Here is a 19,580-nt window from a genome sequence, read left to right as displayed (position 1 = left end):
TATACTTTGGATATATTTTTGTGGAAATCCTGTTTCCTTCATGATATTCCTAGTCACTGATCTCCAGAGTTAACATCTGAGCCAGGATATGACCAATGAATAATAGAAATCATGATATTTGTATGACATTTTCAAAATCTGTAAGTCCTTTTCATTGTGTTAATAAAACAAGTATTAAAGTAAATTTAGCCTTTGTGTTCTAATAGCATTGTACTAGTGGATTCAAAATGAGAGTATTAAGGGAAGTTTTCCCAGAAGACATTTCCCAGAATTACCAGAGTGTTGTGTGCCAGAAGAAATAGGATGCTGACACACAGTCCCTTGGCTTGCTTTCCAATAACACAGCACAGCTCACAGCTGCAGTGCCTCACCGCGCTCACACGCCGGGGCTCAGTCCCTGCTTAGCTCCAAGAAAAGCTTGTGGTCTTAATTCATTCCATACTTCCGATTTTTAATTGTCCCGGTAGTTTACTTAGTAAACAAAAGACAATCTAACAGACGTACAGATTTGTATTTATGAGGGAATTTACACTCTTCTGTTTGCTTGCAAGCTGCATTGCTGACACCCTTTTCAACAGTGTTACTGGAACTCCTGAGCATTCCAAACCAAATCAGAATCTTTTTGCCCAGGGTTTTCTTTCACACATGAGAGTGAAGTCCCTGCAACAATGGATTTAAAACATATGAATTTTAAAGCACAAAAGGAACGTAGTTTGGTGACTTATTTTTTTAACTCTATGCTGCTTTGTTTTTTTTTTTTTTTTAATTGCATAACAGCAGTTGGAAGTAGGAAGGCCATCTATTTTTAAGGGATTCATAATGAGCTTATGATGACTTCAAGAACAAACTGAAAGGTTCCCACATGAAAGTGTGTGACAAGTCTGGAGCTGCATTCTCATGCTTCTTGCAAGCCAGAAGCGAGGCCCAGCAGAAACCAGTGAGGTAACGCCTACAGGAATGATGCAGACATATCCAAACTCACTCTAAACTAGGCCAGAGTCTGCCCAGGCTGTAAAACTTTGTCCAAGAAAACCAGGATAAATATGCAATCACTCCATCCTTCCCAGTAGAAACAACAATGCTGGATTCATAGCAGAGAGGAGAGAGTAAAAATCTCTGCACTTAGCAGTTAGGGCACAGAGCTTGGAAAGCAGATTGCGGACAACAGTCCTTGTTTCACAGGCTGTTTTTCTTTTCTTCAGCCACCCTTTCTGCTCTTCCTCACCTGCTGACATTTATTTGAAGACACCAATTTACTAAATGAAAAAGCTTAATTTGTTTTGAAGAGTCTGATCATGTAGATGTGTGCTATGTGTGATCTGAGACACAATCCCAGATCAAGACTCTTCTGGGACTTTGGGGCAGGATAATCTTGTCTGTCCAGGACGGCACATCCAATAGATGTTGAGCTTCTCCAGCCTGTGATTGTCTGGCCTTCAGCTAAGGTGCAATAAATTATCTTGCATGCAACCAAGACTAAGAGCAGCCCACCACCAGGAGCTGCCTGAGAGCAGCCAGTCAGCTCCAAGTCTGCACACCTCAGCTTGTACTCTGGTAACTTGTTCATCCATATCCTCATGCCTGAAGACACGTAAATATATGATAACCTGCATTCTCAAATGCCTTTGTGACTTCCACAGGGTCAAAAAGTAGTTCTACAGAATCACGTAAAATTAAAACAAGGTTTTCTCATTCTGACCCTGGAAGCCATGACTGCTCAAATACAAATTTCCCTTGAGTGTTTTTAAATTGCTTGTCCTCCTCAGGCTGATACAGAGAATGTTATCAACTACAGCACTACTCTGAAAATGGATCCAAATAAATACAAGCTGTGAATCCACTTGTTTACAAATGAAAGGATATATTCTTCTGTTTTCAGGGACCAGTCCACCTTAGAACCCTGCTTCTAAGGCTTCTAAAGCAGCAGGTTAAACGCTTCTTTGATGTCTACCCTCAAGCACCTACCACCTTTTATGGATATCTCTGCGAGCCACTTTAAGATGAGTGATACTAAAAGCATCAACTGCCTTCAGAAATCTGTGACAGGAGAATGATGTTTCCTTTTTGATAAAAAAGTCACTTAGGAAAGCACACCCCTTGCTTGGTTTACCTTTTTCTCTCTATTGGTGCCCTCCTAAACCTTGAAGCAGTTTCCAGAACACATTTCTCACTGCTGAGAGGTAAAACACCTATTAGTTTCAAGCAATACATGGCTGTTTTTATCCAAGACCTAAACAGGTAGGAATACAGAGACACAGTGGTGCTCTCACCCTGCAATAGGATCAATCAGGTTTGTCCACACACCAGGGTCTGTGGAAAAGGCAAAAATTTCTGTGGTAGTTGTGCTACTGAGCACAGTTCCTGGACTCTGGAGGTCTGCAGGAGCTCTCTAGTGTTCTGTCCAGAAACACCAAAAAACCTTCCCTGAGGCTTTCCTGTGCATAACTCTTCTAGCCTGACAGTGCTACTTTGTGTGAGCACAACCCAGTACAGCCATGGGCAGTACTTAGGCTGTGTCTGCCTAAGTGCTGCAAACTGTTTAAGCATAGGCACAGGAATTATACTACACAGGATAAAAGTAAAAATCCCTTACACTCCCTTACTCCTGAGACTGCAGTGCAATTGTGTTTATTCTTAGCTTTGTTTTAGCAGAACCAGTACGTACCATTGCATGTTCCCACTTTTAGAAAGTCATACTTTACGTCCCCACTTTTAAAAAATTTGCAAAGAAAACGTCAAGGATTGCTTTATGCACACTCCTATATGTAAGAAGATTAAGAACAAGTCTAACTAGTTTTTAGAAAGACTAGAAAATCCAGCATTAATCATCTACCAAGACCCAATGTTCCAACGTTTTCTCATTAATTCATGTGCTTGTCTGCCCACCTACTTAAAAACTCAAAATATTTCAATACATAATGAATAAATCACAGGAAGGAACGTAATGAAGTATGAAAGTAAAGTGGAATGCAAATATGTCATCCATCAGTTACTAGCTTCACTGTAGATGTGGACAGGCATTACAGCCAAGCATAGATGAGCATGAGTTTCCTCCTGCTTCTTGTTTCTTCTATGCCAATTCTGAAATGCTTTTCTATATTCAAGAAAAAATGCTGCAATACTGCTAATAACATTCTGTAAATTTTGTGCACACTGATATAACTCATTCATTCCCACTGAGTTTCAGTTAAGTCACTGCCAGCCTTGCAGTAAATACAGGAACAGTTTTGCTTCAAATGCCCATGAATTTATAAACACTGTTTTACCCTCAGTAATCAAACATACAGAAAATAAAAAAGAGCACCTTTGCATTTTTTTAAGAAAATTTGTCATCAGCTTCCCTTTGCCTAGCTTTCTCCCCCTTGCCAGCTTCCCTCTAGCATTCTGTAAAATCCTGACAGCAGCACAATGGCCAGGGAAAGGCATTGGACCAGCGAGACGGAGCAAGGAAGCCAGAGAAAGGAACAGCACACTGTTTTTCCCTTGTCATCTCAGAGGAGCAAGTGAACAAGCTGTGCTGGCTTTACTCCACAGACACCAAGCAGCAGCCAAGGCCATCTCCATTTAAGGGGGAGCTCCCCATCACTGTGCATTCTTGTGAACAACAGAGGACACGCAAATAAAGGCCAAAAATCCAATGCCCAAATAATTTAAGGCAGTGTAAACATTACAAGGTTGCACAAGTAGACAATAATACAACTGATTTAAAGCATCAATCACTAAAAGCCAGCCTCTTAAAAAAATCATATTTATTATCAGATAATTAGAGTAAATACTTTCAGATTGGATCTGTGGACAAAGGATTTTGTTGAGAAGAAAGCAGACTGTCAATTATTTTCTTTTTGCTGTCAAACTGTAAAAACATTGACTACCCTTAATTCACTTGCTTTTACAATAGCACAGTCATTCATTCCTCACCACACCTATATGTATTTTCTCGTCTATTCATACTCAAAAGCTATAGTCATCTATATGACACCTATATGGAAAGCAGCTCTAACCTGAAGAGTACTAAAAAGAAAGATAAGCCTGATCATTTTTCTAGTTTAGATCTATCTCCATTTACATTTTAAAACCCAAAAGAAATGTGTATCTCTGAGGAACAACTTGCACCTACACCATTGGAGGGGAGTGAACATCTACATGAGCATTTTTACTTGTATCAGTTATTGAAGCCTGCCTACTTATCTGTACTCACCATGCTTCTGCTTCACATTGTGGAAATTCCCTGCACATGCCAGCTTGAATAATTTTAGATGGGACTGAGCTTCCATAGCTACTCCAGGGAATTGCATAAATATCCAGTATACAGGACTAAAATAGAGCTACATCATATTAAAACTCCAAAATACACAGCATGGGAAAAAAGCATTTCACAGCAAGTGTTTCACATTACAGATCCACTTTAACTGCACTGCTCTATCTGCTGATGTGGACGTACTTATCTGTCTGAAATTCTTGGAGGGGGAAAGCTAAGCTTTCTAAAGCTGCCCCTTTTTTTTGCCTTGCCTACATATAAGGGCTCAAGTGTTGTTTTAAAAATTAAACTTGATTTGTGATTCTAAATACTCACTCTGTGTTATATCCTTTTTAAAGGTTATCTAGAAATCTACCAATAAAGCTTGAAGTTTTAAACTCTGTGTCATCACATTCAGAGGGAAAGCCATGGACAAACATGGACAAAAGTTAGTCCTTGACATGAAGCTGGATGGGAGCAACTGCAAGTGCACTTCTGAGAAGCGCCCCAATAGGACATCCTTTTCAAGGCCTCCAAAGAATTTGGAAATGAAGGCGTTTGAGCCAGCAGGTGTAACCAATTAAACTTTTATTCAGATCATTTACATATGACTAAAAATGTTCACCACAAAATGCAAACTTGTAGTTATCTTGTATTCAGCAGTAAAAACAGTCGCCTCTTCATAGTAAAGCACCAAAGCCCGTAACAGAAGAGTCAGAAATGGATTTATCAGTTTTTCCCCTCACAATGTACTTGACAAAGTTGAAGATTTTATCGAAGGCTAAAGTTCCAGAACAAATTCTACAGTCACCTGAGTGTTTGGCAGGAACAGTACTATTTAGTAGTAGTTACTTTTTTCTGCCTTTTTTTTCACAAAAATGAGACAGACATAATTAGGCCAAACATTGAGTTTCAATTCACCTGAATTTTTCAATGGGAGACAAAGAACAGTTTGCTAATAAGGAGTACCTACAAAAACTATAAGAGCAGCTGTCAAAAAAAAATGGAACACACACCAGCTCATTATAGCTCATTGGTAGGGCCCACCCCACTTCCAGGCACCTATAACTCCACTCAGTTTTATTCATTACATTTAACTTGCATTTCATTCATACTACATTTAAAAAGACAACATGATTTTTTTAAGTTAAGTTGTGTACATGTACACAGTTTTGGTAGTTTTTTAAAGCTGTAAAATGTGTAAGTAAAGAGAGTCCTAATGACCCTATTATAGATTAAAGAGAAATAACCAGAATCAGTGTTGCATAAAAAATAATATTCTACCACAGAAACCAATACAGTTATCAAGTAACTCATTAGAGAATAAAAGTGTTATACAAAAAGAGAAATGGTGCCTTTTTATCACTTACAGCAGCACATAAGAAGGCAACATTAAGAAAAGTGCACAGCAGAAAAAGAATTGTTTCATTTTCTGAAAAACTTGAATTTTTCTTCAGACATCAGGCTTTTCTCCAGGAACATATTGGGTTAGGATTGCTTGTATTTTCTTCCAGAGAAGGTATTCTCTTCCTGCATGACTTCTCAGTAAGGCGCTTACTCCGACATGTAGGAACGATACATCAGGGCCACGATAATTGCTGCTATTGCTGGGATCACCCAGTTGGACCATGAACTAAAGGGAAGTTTTTAAAAAGGAGTTTAGGAAGTGACAACCAGCAAGTTATAAAAAGAAAAACAAAAACAAAAAAAAATCATTGCTTAAAAGAAGTCCTTTCTAGCCACTCCACAAATACTTCAAATTCAATGATAACACAACACCTGGATTAGCCAGTATACTCCAGACAAGGGAAGAAGCTTGTACAGTAAGGCTCTGTACTAAAGCTTACAAAGAAGTTTGCTTACTAGACAAGAGCAAAACCCTAGGCACATTTTTAAGTCATGGTGTGCTGAATATCAATCATTTAAAAGGTGTTTAAGTAGCAGCATCACATGACTCTCCTAAGCACACAAAGCCCCCACCCAGCGGGTCACAGAAGAGTCCTCTGAGGTTTCAGCAGTAGGCAATTGTCAGCAGGATATAAGTCCACAAAGTTTTTGACTCAGTGGTATTACAAAGTGTTTTGCAAGTATTCTGACATATCTTCCTTCTTACACACAGAACCCTCTTATTTCCCTTAGATGCAACAACAGAAGCAAATCTTAAAAGCAAGGCATCTGTGTCAGTAAAATAGCTGGCAATGACAATAACAGTCTTCCCTTCACGTGGCAGACTCCAGAAATAGAGGCCTGTGCCAAACAAACCACTTGGTAGATAGTGACACCTGCCAATATGAGAGAAGTATCTACCAAGTAATCTGCCACACTTGTAAAGTGGTACATAGATGCCAACTTGGACTTTACAAGGAACAGATATTTTCATGCACCACGCCCTGATATCTCAGCTTCCAGCAGTTAAAAGCTATTCAGCTTTTTAACCTTCAGAAAAATCATGAGGAACTTCAAGTTTGACAACAGATGTGATACTGTACCTGGAAGTAGACTGAACAGTGGTAATAAGAGTTTCCTGGAAAGCAAAGCATAAAAAGATATTTACTTCAGGAAGATAAACCTCTCCACCTTAACTAGCCCCAGTTTCTCAAAACTCATCAAATGAGACTAATTCAGAAACAACTCAATGCATGCATTTGGGAAGCATTTTCTCCTAATTCCTACAGCAGTTCTGTTGTATTATAAGCTAGCTAGTAGCAGTTCCTATAGCTAACATTGCATCAAGTTCCTAAAACATCAACAAATATTTTGCTGCAAGTTTTCTATGAAGCTGACTTCCAACTCAGGTTACATTTGAAAAGCTTCAGTCATTTGTAAGACAAAAATACTTTCCTTGACTAAAATCAAATTGAAAAAACTTGGAATTCATTCACAAATATTTTTTTAATATCAAAACTACATAAAGAAATCTACTAATTTACACCTACAAGGCTTATTAAACTTGAGGGTTTTAGCGTGGTGTTTCAGATTGTGTAAATATCAGTCAAATTTTTATAGCTGTTCCTGATACTGATTTGGACTTGTTCTGTTTCCACAGAAAAAGCAGCACTACAAGGCCAAATCCCAGCTGGGTACATGTGCACAATTTATATGAAGACTTATTAATTTGGGCAACTCTACTTGTGCATGACCCTAAGTTTTTTTGACAAATCCAAGCATTAAAACCCCACCTAAATTTAGTGGTGCATGATCCATCACAGAAAAATTACTTGCTTTGGTACCAGAACATTTGCAATTAATTTAAAGAAAGAAGGATATAATGCCATCACACTTAGTAATCCCCAGTTATGAAGCCACACAAAGAAAATAATGGTTAAGGGAAAGAACAATTTGAAGCAGTATCAACAGGTCTAAGAGATTTAAAACCTGAAACACCACACTTAAACTGAATTATTTCTTTTTCTGGGGGTATACCACTCATACACAGACAGTAGGTCACAGTCTGTAATGCCCAAAAGACAATGTGGCATTTCAAGAAACACTTACTGTTGGTTTCTGAAGCTTGGATCTATCATCCTGCAAGAGAAAAGAGTAAGAAACATTTAGACAAAATCTGAAGCACTGGAAACAAAACCAAACTCACACAATTTATCACTAAATTCAGTTTGCAATTCATTCTGCTAATGGGTAAATATTTCTCCCTAGGTAAAAACAGACTGGCAAGAGAGCAGATGTCAGTGATTGATTTTGAGCTAAGATAAACAAGAACACTTCCTTAAATAATACTTCCCAGTATGCAACAATGAAGTGAAACCTGAGCCTCCAACAAATTTCATTATTCTTTGTGCCCATGTTTTCACCTTTCCTGTGTCTCTGCAGAGTACATAACCTTAGCTTATAAACTGACTGCAATCATATTGATTCTGCTTACTGTACTTGTACTATCAGATAAAGTCAACTAACTAGTTGTGCCAATGTCCACTGGACCAAAGGTCCCAAAATCTAGGGATCTTTCATAAACTCAAAGTTCTGCTTGGCACAGTCACATTCATTACAAAAAAGCCCAACAGTATATAATCCTGTCAGTGCTGTATTTGTACATTACACTACCATGCTGTTTGTTTCATATCAAGTGAAAACAGGCCCTTGCCAAACAAGGAAGAACTGGAACTGATGTCCATGTTAAGAACATTAATGGCATCACAAATAAATGGCAAGCCTGCAAAGCCACAAATGGATAAATGTGCATCAGAGCCAAACCACTTCTTATTAGGACAAGCTACACTAATAATATTTATCAAGAGATGACCTGAGACAAAAGAGACAAGAGCAGGAATCTTACTGTGAAATAGGCTACTCAATATAGTGATTTTTACTCCAAAACATACATGAAACAAGAAGAAAAGAGAAGAGGCAGGAGTGGGCAGTAAAGTAGAGCAGACAGACACTCCAGCAGCCTAAACCTCTAAACAGTGGTTTTCAACTATTAAGATGCAGGAGAGTTTAATTGTGGCCTAGCTGAAGGAAGCCAAGGCAGCAGCTCTGTAGCTACAAAGAAATACTTGAAAACTTGAGACAGTAGAAAGGTGCTCATTAAAAGTACAGGGAATGGGATAAACCATACAGAAGAGAGGATGTGACAGATGATCCAGTGGGAACTGATCACAAACAACCCTGACGACCACAAGTGGGAACCATGATACAGCTAAAAATGGCAGGAGACAGAGAGGGGAAGACAGAGCAAGAAATTAGAAGTACAATGCTTTTAATAACCCTTTTCTAGACATACATATAAAGAGCCAGGATTGCACCTTTTGATGCAGGTGGGAGCCTGGCAGATAGGTATTTACAATGGTGAAGAGATGAAAGTGGTTGTTCAGTAGTCACTCTGCATAGTGCCATAAGAAAAGGTCCAGACATTCAGACATATCACCTTCAGAGTTACAGAGCTTCATTAGAAAGCTGAAAGCGTATACCAGAAATGACACCATTCCATGTTCAGTTTATTCAAGAACTAAGCTGTAAGGCAATTTAAATCACCAAAAGATGTGATGACTATGCTTATGCTACACTAATAGAATCCCTTCACATTGGGGGAACTATCTCAAACCTAGGTCCTTCCACAAACAGCTGCAGGACTAACATCCAACCAAACTAGCAGTTCTTGATTTTGAAGTAATTACCAGACAAGTAACTAGATGCTAAAACAGTATAGCAAACACAAAAGTAAGGATACACTCATATACTCACAGGATGAAGTTCCCCAATAATAAAGGATTCTGACAGTGTCCTTGCATCTGTGGAATGGCCAACATCTTCGAAGTTCTCAGTAGCATCTCCCCCAGCTTGCTCCCTAAGGACTTCTTCACCTCCTGGGTGCTGCAAATTTTAATGAGTTTGAATTTGTTAGTGAAATATATTTCAAATTTTAGAAATGGAAATTCCGCATTTTTACATTTCTAAAATTAAAAAGCAAAATCACCTGCTGGACTTTCTAAAGCAAATATAAGCCTTTCTAAATAACTAGAGAGCTTTGTGTACTGTCTGAAGCCAAAACCAAGGAAGCTAAGTCTCTATGCCATTGGCAAAGAAGCAGTAAGAGGCATTATCCCTTGCAACTAAAGCACTTAGAAAGTTGTGTGGGAATCAGTCTGTATTTTAACAGCACAACTATCATCTGAAGTTACATTCTGTGTTTTCACTTCTTTGGGAAATGTGTGTTTTTATCCAAGCAATGCTTTAAACAGCAGAAGGATAAAAGCCAAAAAGGTATTCGCTACAGCAAGAACATTCCAGTAAGATAAAAAAATGTGTTCACAAGATGTGAATCAAGTATTGGCAAAACAAGCTGTCAAGGTGCTAAGGAATCTGACCTTCTAATTTATCCTGGTTTGAGCAGGGAGGTGGGCCAGATAAATTTAAGGGTCCTTTCCAAAACAAATTATGGTACAAACATCAAGACAGCTCCTTTGGAAGTGATTAAGCACAACTGAAAGCTCACTCAAGACCCGAGAATAGCAATTTGGTTTTCATAGACTATGGAATCCCAAAACCACATTGTTGATAAAACCCCTGAGATACAGAGAAGTCATCTCCTGGGATCTTCTAATACCACAATCCATCACCATTCCCTTAACATAAGCCCCTGCTCTCCATTAACTTTTATTCTTCCCCAGGATGCTCTTTGGGGGTTTTATGAAGTACATTTTTATCTATCAAATAACTCTCCTTGAATATACTGCAAGATCTATCATATCTTCCAGTTCAGTGCATTTCCTCAGCTCCCAGTTACTTATTATGTAACAGGTAACACACCACAAAAATGCACCACTCAACTTTCAAGTAGGAAAGTGTTACATAAACACTGGGAATGATTAGGTAAACAAGTTAAAAGCACTTATTAGCACTGCCTTGGATTAAGGCAACCATGGAATAGATATTAGCACTTTACAAGTAGCAGAGAAGACAAGGCTTTTGAAGCTCAGTTCAGTTTTTAATGCTTCTGAGTACAAGATATAATGTTATGGAAAATAGGCAAAATTTCCACAATTTAGGGTTATCTTGTGGGGAACACAGCTCACCAAAAAAACCACAGGTTAAAGAAATGGCATTTCTACTAGTCTAGGCAATTCAGGTTAGCACTTAACCTCAAATCCTCCTATTAATCTCATATCAAAATTTATCTTCTGACAAAACCAGTATTTGTTCATACAGCTGAACTAAACTACTACTATGAATTTCCAGCAGTACCAGAACTCCATAATTTGAATCTTCACATTAATGGCAGACATTTATTTTAACAGATTAAGGAAGCTGAGGAGAAAAAAAACCTCATCACAACACTTTTTAAAGAGCCAAGATACCACAGTTATTAGGGTAAAGGATCCCTACCATGACTAAGCAAAAGCAAGATTAAGCAACTGATAGAGAGATTAGACAGAGCAGCTGAGCCAAAAAAAAGTCAGAAGAGTACAAGCAGAGTAAAGATTATGCAAGCAACCTGCAAATATGGCATGCTCACCAAAATCCTGTCCTTGGATCCATTCTGTTAAGTATTCAGGGAAAGGACTGGACAAAAGTTGAGGGAGCACTCAAGTTCAATGCCTTGAAATGGCACTTAAGAAGGTGAACTTGGGTCTAACCAGCACTCCAAGATATTACCTCAACTAAATCTTCACAGAATTTCTTCAGCAATGTGACTTTGGGTTTTTAATACCATGCTAACGAATTGCGCCCGCCAGGTAGAAAAACCATACCAACTTCAGCAGAAAAGGTGGCACAATCCTTGGAAAACATACTTGACAAACAAGGTACCAACAAGCAGCAAAAGGCCCTAAAGTCAAACCACCCATAAAGCACCAGCAGCATAAGCAGTATGTAAACTCCTACTCATGCACTGCAGTGAACCCAAACCCTGCTCATACAAGTACACAAAATACCAGTTACTCCAGCAAGTCATGAAGATCACATGGTTTACACTACATCACCAAAAACATTTGCCATCCAGCCAAACAAGTGGATACCCACCAACATAACTGCATCTGCACTACAATTACTTCATGGAGTACTTGAACAAACTGCTTGCACGCTGCCAGCTACAGAATGATCATGTACTAACTTGTGCTCCCAAATCCTTCCCTTGTGCACTACAAAGCAACCACAGAGCAGTATGGGCAGCACCACAGAGGCACTCCAGCTTTTCTCTGTAGAACTATTTTTGTCTAATTAGCAACTGATCCTTCTGTCTACAAAACCACAACACTAGTATCAAGACAGTAACTGCACCCAATCTCTCTACCAACCCTCTGACTGACTATCACAGGTCAGCTGAAGAGGACAAATTCACCCTGACCTCTGCCACTACAGCTGGAAAACTGATAATTTATTTTTTTTTATAACATGAGCACAGCTAAGTATGGAGAATCACACACAGAATTCCAAACTGATGCCATCTACCAGGTAATGTTAATTATAACCTACTAGACATTGATGGAAGTACTTTGAAAATAAACACTTTGCTTTTAGATGCCACCTCTGCTTAATGATATGAACTTACAAACCCCCTGTAAATAACTAGTACATAATACATGCAATTAATTAAAAGCTTTTGCCTCCCCTAATGAAAGGGAGCAACTGTAATGTCTCACACAAAGGGCAAGAACTGACTCTTCTATCAAAAAATGAGCATCTTTCATGGTTGGATGAGTTTCCCAAAGCTTGTTTATACAAGGCTTTTGTTCATGATTCTGCCTGGTAAACAAAGCCTGCTACCAGAACTGCTACTTTTAATGAAGATCCTCTGGACAGATCCTGGAACTGGAAAGCCCACAAGGCTATACAGATAGTGACTCCTAAACCAAAATCCTGTTGATAAAAGTAACCTAAGAGCTCTTGCAGGTAAAACTGTAGTTCAGGAGAAATGAAAAAGCTTTTGATGATAAATTAAGACAGCCTAGCTCATTCCCAGGACATTCCCCATATAACAAACAGTCTAAGCTATATGCATAACAAATACCCATACAGAGTCAGCACTAGTACAGAGCACAGATGAATTCCTAACAGCAGCACATTAGAAAGTTTTAGATAAGGCAAATATGCAGTTAATCTTGCTGCTCTCATCTGGGTCAAAAGTCCAACTCACCTCATCTGAATACCACCTTTTCTCCCCCTTGCTACCGTCATGCAGATTTCTCAGTGTCATAGTTCAAGACTCCATTAAACCATAACTACCTTAATTTGCAACTCCTGTGCCCTCTCCCTTCTTATACCAAGGGAATGAAATCTAGGGTCTAATTTCACTTTCAGGAAGATCAGCAAAGGTCTTCATTAGTGAGAGTCTCAAACTCAGATTTCCCTTTCTGCTCTACAGGAATGAAAAGCAGAAAGGGGCCAGTGAGAGAGCCAGGAACACCCAGAGAACCTCAGCTCTATTATGCAGGACAGACAGACAAATGCTTGCTTATTTCAAGGGCATTTTCATGTAGCCTGAAAAGAGTCCTCCAAATTATTTCTATCATCTATTTAAGTTTCAGGACAGAAACTGACAGCTCATGTAAAATGTCAGGAGCCTAGGAAAGAAGATATCTCTCTGAAAGTGTATTTTTGAAAACTATCATTAGGCTTTTAGATGAAGTGCAAATGAAATACCTAGTAGCTTGGTGTCTGCCCTGATTTCAGCTGGGATAGAGTTGCATCTTCTTCTTGGAGGCTGGTACAGTGCTGTGCTTTGGATTCAGTGATATATGAGAACAATCAGTGATAACACACTGACACTGCAGTTGTTTCTAAGTAGCACTCACCCTAATTCAAGGGCTTCTCAACGTCCCAAGCATCTGCCAGCAGGAAGGTGCACAGGAAGCCAGGAAGGAGCACAGCCAGGACAGCTGATCTAAACTGGCCAAAGGGGTATTCCATACCACAGAATATCATGCCCAGTACACCAGCTGCAAGGAGTTTGCTGAGGGCTGCAGCTTGCTGCTTGGCAATGGGCTGGGCATGGGTTAGCATCTCTTTTTGTCACCCTTTTTATTGCAATTATTTTATTTTATCTCAGTTATTAAACTGTTCTTATCTCAACCCACACATTTTATCTTTTTTCCCTAATTCCCTTCCCCATCCAACCAAGCGGCTGTGGGGAGCAGTGAGCAAGGGGCTGCACTGAGGTTAAACCCCAACAGTACACATTTCCCAGCTTACAAAACAGTTACAGCTTGCAGAGTTTCACATGTAAGTGCTAAGAAGTGCTATTTCTTAAAACACTTTCAAATTCTCCTGCAAGCTTCATCAGAGCTTGAGGAAGCGTTAACACTGGATTTAATTCTCAGACTGCAAGGTTCTGCAGGAACAGTGCCCATGGCTCACTGGCAGACTCCAAACGTGCCAATAAAGGCATCTTTCAGTGCAAGCTGGTCATGACTATAAACATGGAAGGCATTATGCTGCTCCCCACAACATCATCACACTGCACGAATGCAACTTATTGCCACAGAGGGGAGAGAACATTTTTCATCCTGACACAATAGAACAATATTTGCTTTTTGCACTTTATTTGACCAGCATTACAAAACACATTTGGTGGCAGCTGTCCATTCTAGGAGAAATTTAGGAAAAGCGCTATGGATGCACAAGTTCATACTGTATGGAAAAAAAAAATTTACCAATGATGTTTTTGCTGAATTCTTAGACCACCAGCAACTGAATTAACCTAAATAAATCTGTATTAGATTAACATTAAATGAATGCCATAGTTGGTTTCCAGAACAATAAACTCCTCATATATGTAATTATCTACAATACAGATATAGCCATGACATCCTGCTGTGATACACATGCATTTCTAGTAGCTCTTTTCCTTTAAATTATATAGGACCTTATCCTGGTTTCAGCTGGGATACAGCTCATTTTCTTCCTAATAGCTGGTACACTACAGTGCTTTGGATTCAGCATGAGAATAATGTTTTTAATGAACTGATACTTTGGTAGCCAAGTAATGCTCACCTAAATCAAGGACTTTTCAGTGTCCCACACTCTGCCAGTGAGGCAGCACAGCCAGGACAGCTGGCCCAAAGTGGGCAAAGGGATATTCCATACCACAGAATGTCACACTTCATCCATAGACTGGGAGGAGCTGTCTGTGAGCCACCAATCGCTGCTCAGGAGGAGGCTGGGCATTTGTCAGTGAGTGGAGAACCCACACGTGCTACACTATTTGTTTCTGTTGGGTTTTATACTTCTCTCTCTCTCCTTATCATTACCATAATTGTTACATTTACTTTATTTCAATTATTAAACTGTTCTTATATTGACCCACAATTTTGACCTTTTTCTGATTCCCCTCCCCATGCACTGGGTAGGAGGGTGAGTGAACCACTGTGGGGCACACGGGTACTCCGTGGGGGTAAACCACAAGACCTGAAGCTAAGGAAAAGGTTTCCCAAATCTTCTGCAACACAGGTCCAACAGCCTTTAATGGCAAACAACACCAAAGTTTCTGGTTTCAAGACTACTCTTTCTTGCCAAGATCTTTTAAATAATGCATTCCGAAAGCTGAGGTATCTTGATTTCTTCTCCCAAACTTGGAAAATCAAAGAAAATTCAGAGATGAATATTCAAGCCATGAATTTTCCCCAATATCTGCCACTTAAAAACAAGAAAACAAAAACAAGCAAAACTAAAAAACAAAAACTAACAACAAAAAAAACAAAGAAAAACAATCAAATGGACTAAAAAAAAGCAGTTGCTGGCATCTTCATTAACCCCACAGATCAGATATCAAAGCACACAATTGTTTCCTCATTCAGCACTTTTTCTGTATTTCATATGATCTTTTCAAACCTTGTCCTTAAGGAAGCCAAGCCGCTATGGGTCACACCATGCAATGCCTCCACTCCATGTGACACACACATGTCACCACCCCCAGCCCATTTCCTATCTACTTTCAATCAAGTGTTCACAGAGACTGATGGTTCCCCAAAGCCAAACAAATTCCTCTCAACATCTACAAGCTCCATGTAGACACAACAGCTGGACAGAGGGAGCACACCCTTTAACTACTGTAATGGAGTGAAAAACAGCACCACATTTTCACTTATTAAGCACAAGAGCATCCAAGGTGACTTTAAGACTGAAGCACAGTAAAGTTTTCAACTTCATCATTAATAAGAAAATACTTCCACAGGTTATGCAGTAGCTGAAAAGATGCCTTATTTTAAGAAACGGGACAGGTGAGCTTAGCTGCTTTCCCAGCTCTTCATTCCCCAGTAAACTGATACTTATGTACTGCTTGGGAAGAGCATGAGTGAGGTGACACTTTAGCAATCCACCCTTTTTAATACTATTGGGCTTAAATTTCAGTGGCCCACATTAAAGTCTAAAAATATGTTAAGCTTTTCTACTTCCAAAGGGAACTGCAAGAAATACACCCGAGTTTAACCAATAATGCTATTGAAAGAGCTAACATAATCCCCACTTTGAGTAGGGTTTACTGGATTCTGGAATGAACTAGCAAGAGGCTAGCTTCCACTTCTCCTCAGCTGTCACATGCCTCAGGGTCTCTGACAGTATCTAAGGAATTAGCATAACACTCAATAATTTAACTAAGTACCAAAAGCATTAAAAAAAAAGGTTAAAAAAGTGCCCTATGAAGTATCTTAATCGAAGAGTTCCATAACAAAAATCATCAACATTTTACTAATGAATAGTAAAAGGTCAAAGAACTTTCTCTAGGACTGTAGCTTCACTTAATCAATAAGATTGTAGGAAATAGTTACATGAAATATTTTATCTCAGAAGGTCTTGGAAATTTCAGCTCAAAACCAGCCATGTTCTATTGAAAGTTGTTCAATGCGAGGTTGAAATCTGACTTGTGCTTACCAGAGTGTCTCATGACATCACCCACATTGTCCAAAACCCAACTATTTAAGTATTTACAAACTGAATTCTTTTGATATGCTACCAAATTATCAATGTTGGCCTGAAGGATGAAAATGAGATTTTCTTGGAGAAATTTACACAAGGTGATGCCTAGTAATATTTACCAATTTCACCATATGTACTGAAGGAAGAGGCTGTGCAACTACTTAAAACTCAAAAGCTCATTGGATCCTGGATTTTTTTTGTTCAATGTTTTTTTTTCCTTGGGCGGGGTTAGGTTTAGGGTTTTTCTAAGGTGTGGGTCTTTTTGTTTCCACCTCCTCAATCTGGACAATATGTACAAACAATAAAACTGTGTATCAGTCAAAACTGATGAAGTTCCCAAAAGCTAATTCAGTTTTGCAGACTGCACAAAAAGCTGCTTTCTCCTTCAGAGCTTCTATAATTAAATTGGCCCTGACTGTAGAACCATGCAGCAATGTCCATAACTAATGGATGAAGATGAGCAGGGGCAGAGCTAGATGAGAAATAATGAAGGAAGAGTCAGTAGATCAGTTCCATAATCTGCTTGCTGAAAAGCCAAACAATTTGCATTGACACACAGCTTAAGAATGAAATACTACCTGTGTCAACACTGCCTTTGAAAAATCGCTTGTCAACCCTCCTTTGCAAAATGCTCAGTTTGTCCTTTGAATTGGAAGGGTTTGCAAGCACAAAAATCAAGATGGGGCTACAGAACTACTGATGCTTCAAATCCATCACGTCTCTACCCATCTAAACTGTATTCTTTAAGAAATGAATGTGAGTCTAGCATACACTTTTTAATTGGTTGCTTTTAGGAAGAATTTCTTCACAGAAAAGGTGACTATACATTGAAATGGGCTGCCAAAAGAGGTGGCAGTCACTGTCCCTGACAGTTTTAAGGAAAGACTGGATGTGGCACTTACTACCACGGTCTAATTGACAGAGTGGTGTTTGGTCAAAGACTGGCAGAGATCTCAGAGGTCTTTTCCAGCTAAATTGACCCTGTGATGCTACCTTTGCTAACTGAGAATACAGAGCAAGAGAGAAAACTCAAAATACCTAAATGCCAGTGCTATTCAATTACAGGGGAAAAAAAAGTGTTTTTTTTATTTCTGCATTTCCAGTGAATAATGTTTTAGTCCAATAACTAAAATGCTTCTTTATTAACCATGACTATCAATGATTACACCAACTGCTGTCTGCCAGAGATCAAAAACATTAACCACTAACTGGGAAGGAAGAAATCCAACAAAACACAGCCAAAGGAACTGAACTTGCCTCTAGTGCTCTACACTAGAGCTGGAACTGGTGCAGCTTTGTAGCACCACACTGCATCCCCACACAGAGAGGATTAGGGCAGCTGTGAGAGCCATCCTAATTTTCTGAACCTGACTGCCTGTGTGTAAAGCCCGTCTGCCATGTCCTGCAATAAAAGACCACCCAGGGCTTAAGGCTACCCAGGATGTATGAGTTTGGCAGACAGGAGCACAAGCCACTGTGACCAAGAGGCTTTAACGAGGACTGGATATAAGGAAGAACTTTTTTACAGGGACAGGAGGGAGTCATTGGCACAGGTAGCACAGGGAAGTGGGGAATGCCCCATCCCCGGACCTGTTCAAGGACCAGGGCTGGGAGTAACCTGGTCTAGTGGAAGGTGTCACTGCCCTTGGCAGGGAGCTGGAATGAGATGAGCTATAATGCCTCTTCCAAACCAAAATACTTTGTGATTCTGTGACTATTACAGTAACCCAAAGATCTGTGATATTCTGCCTGCTGTGGTACTTTCCTTCCACTTTGTGAAATTTCTTTCCTGCTCCATAATACAACACACACTACAATAGTGTGAAGAGAGGAGTTGCTGACCTTTTAGTTCACACGATAATAAGGCTCTGGGTCCCAGCTGAGTGTTCATTTTTAATTCTGTTTCCAGTCGGCACACCAAAGCAAGAAGCAGATGGATTCAGCCAAACTCTTGGAACCCAAGATTCCCACAGCCAGCCCGCCTAACTCAGCCCTCAATCCTGACTCCAGTTTTTTCTCCTTGCGCTTATTTACTAGAAATTCAGACCCGAGAGTTTCCGGCGGGCGCCCAGCGGATGACACGGCAGCGCAGCCGGGGCACGGCACGGGCGGGTTTCCCCGGCCCGAGAGGCGCCCCGAGCCCGGGCCCGCCCCGCGGCTCCTCCTGCACGGCGCTATCGCGGCCCCGAGGGCGGCTCCCGCGGGCCGGGGCAGGCGGACGGGAGCCGGGGAACGCCAGCGATCCGGCCCCGCGGGGCTCCGGTGCCCTCAGCGTTCCGACAGCGCGGGCACCCACCTCGTCCAGGAACTTGGTGACATCGTAGATGCGGTTGTGGATGATGATCCAGGTGCTCTGGCTGTTGTTGTGTTTCTGCACCTCCTCCAGCCGGTAGTAGCGGCCCCGCCACGACTCCTTCCCGGTCTCGCTGGAGCCCACCATCTCCCGTTCCGTCCCGCACCGTAAGCACCACAGGCCGGCACCGCGCACAGCGCCAGGGCCCCGCCGCAGGCCCTATCACCACCCGCCACCACCCCGCCCCTCTCGCCCCGCCGGCCTCTCATTGGCCGAGGGTAATGCCACTCAAAGCAGACAGGCAGCCTGGAGGCTGCCGTGACGCCCGGGGGCGGGACTTTGCCGTGGTGCCCCGCCCTCTCCCGCCTCCCCGCCGTCCCACGTGACCGGCTGGCGGCGGGCGGGGCGGGGCGGGGCGGGGGCGGTGCCGGGACAGCCCCGCTGGCCGCGCTCGGGCCTCCGTCGGTGCCGGGCCCTGCAGTTGCAGCTTCTCTCCTGTCCGCTTCCCGGCATGGTCACCCCAGCGTTCCCCACTTTGGCAGCGGCGAGCTGGGGGCTGCCGGTGTGCGCTGCGACGAGCTAATCGCCGACTTGCGATGTAGAACCGCATTGGAATGGTTTAGGTTGGAAGGGACCTTTTCGGTCATCTAGTTCCTATTCCCTGATATGGGGTCCACTCGACTA

At 41.0% G+C, this 19,580-nt stretch overlaps 1 protein-coding gene across 1 annotated transcript; it reads right to left on the bottom strand.

The window, feature by feature from the left end:
* Nucleotides 1–4,808: 4,808 nt before the first annotated feature.
* Nucleotides 4,809–19,113, bottom strand: LOC131572360 (cytochrome b5). Its single transcript, XM_058825529.1, has 5 exons — nucleotides 18,900–19,113; nucleotides 9,437–9,565; nucleotides 7,733–7,762; nucleotides 6,727–6,761; nucleotides 4,809–5,870 (listed from the first exon to the last, which is right to left on the bottom strand). The coding sequence occupies exons 1-5, from the start codon at nucleotides 19,041–19,043 to the stop codon at nucleotides 5,792–5,794; spliced, it is 417 nt and encodes a 138-aa protein (XP_058681512.1). The 5' UTR covers nucleotides 19,044–19,113; the 3' UTR covers nucleotides 4,809–5,791.
* Nucleotides 19,114–19,580: the final 467 nt, after the last annotated feature.

The sequence above is a fragment of the Ammospiza caudacuta genome, chromosome 1, assembly GCF_027887145.1.
Source record: "Ammospiza caudacuta isolate bAmmCau1 chromosome 1, bAmmCau1.pri, whole genome shotgun sequence".
NCBI lineage: Eukaryota > Metazoa > Chordata > Aves > Passeriformes > Passerellidae > Ammospiza > Ammospiza caudacuta.
This window is presented reverse-complemented; position numbering and strand designations above follow the sequence as displayed.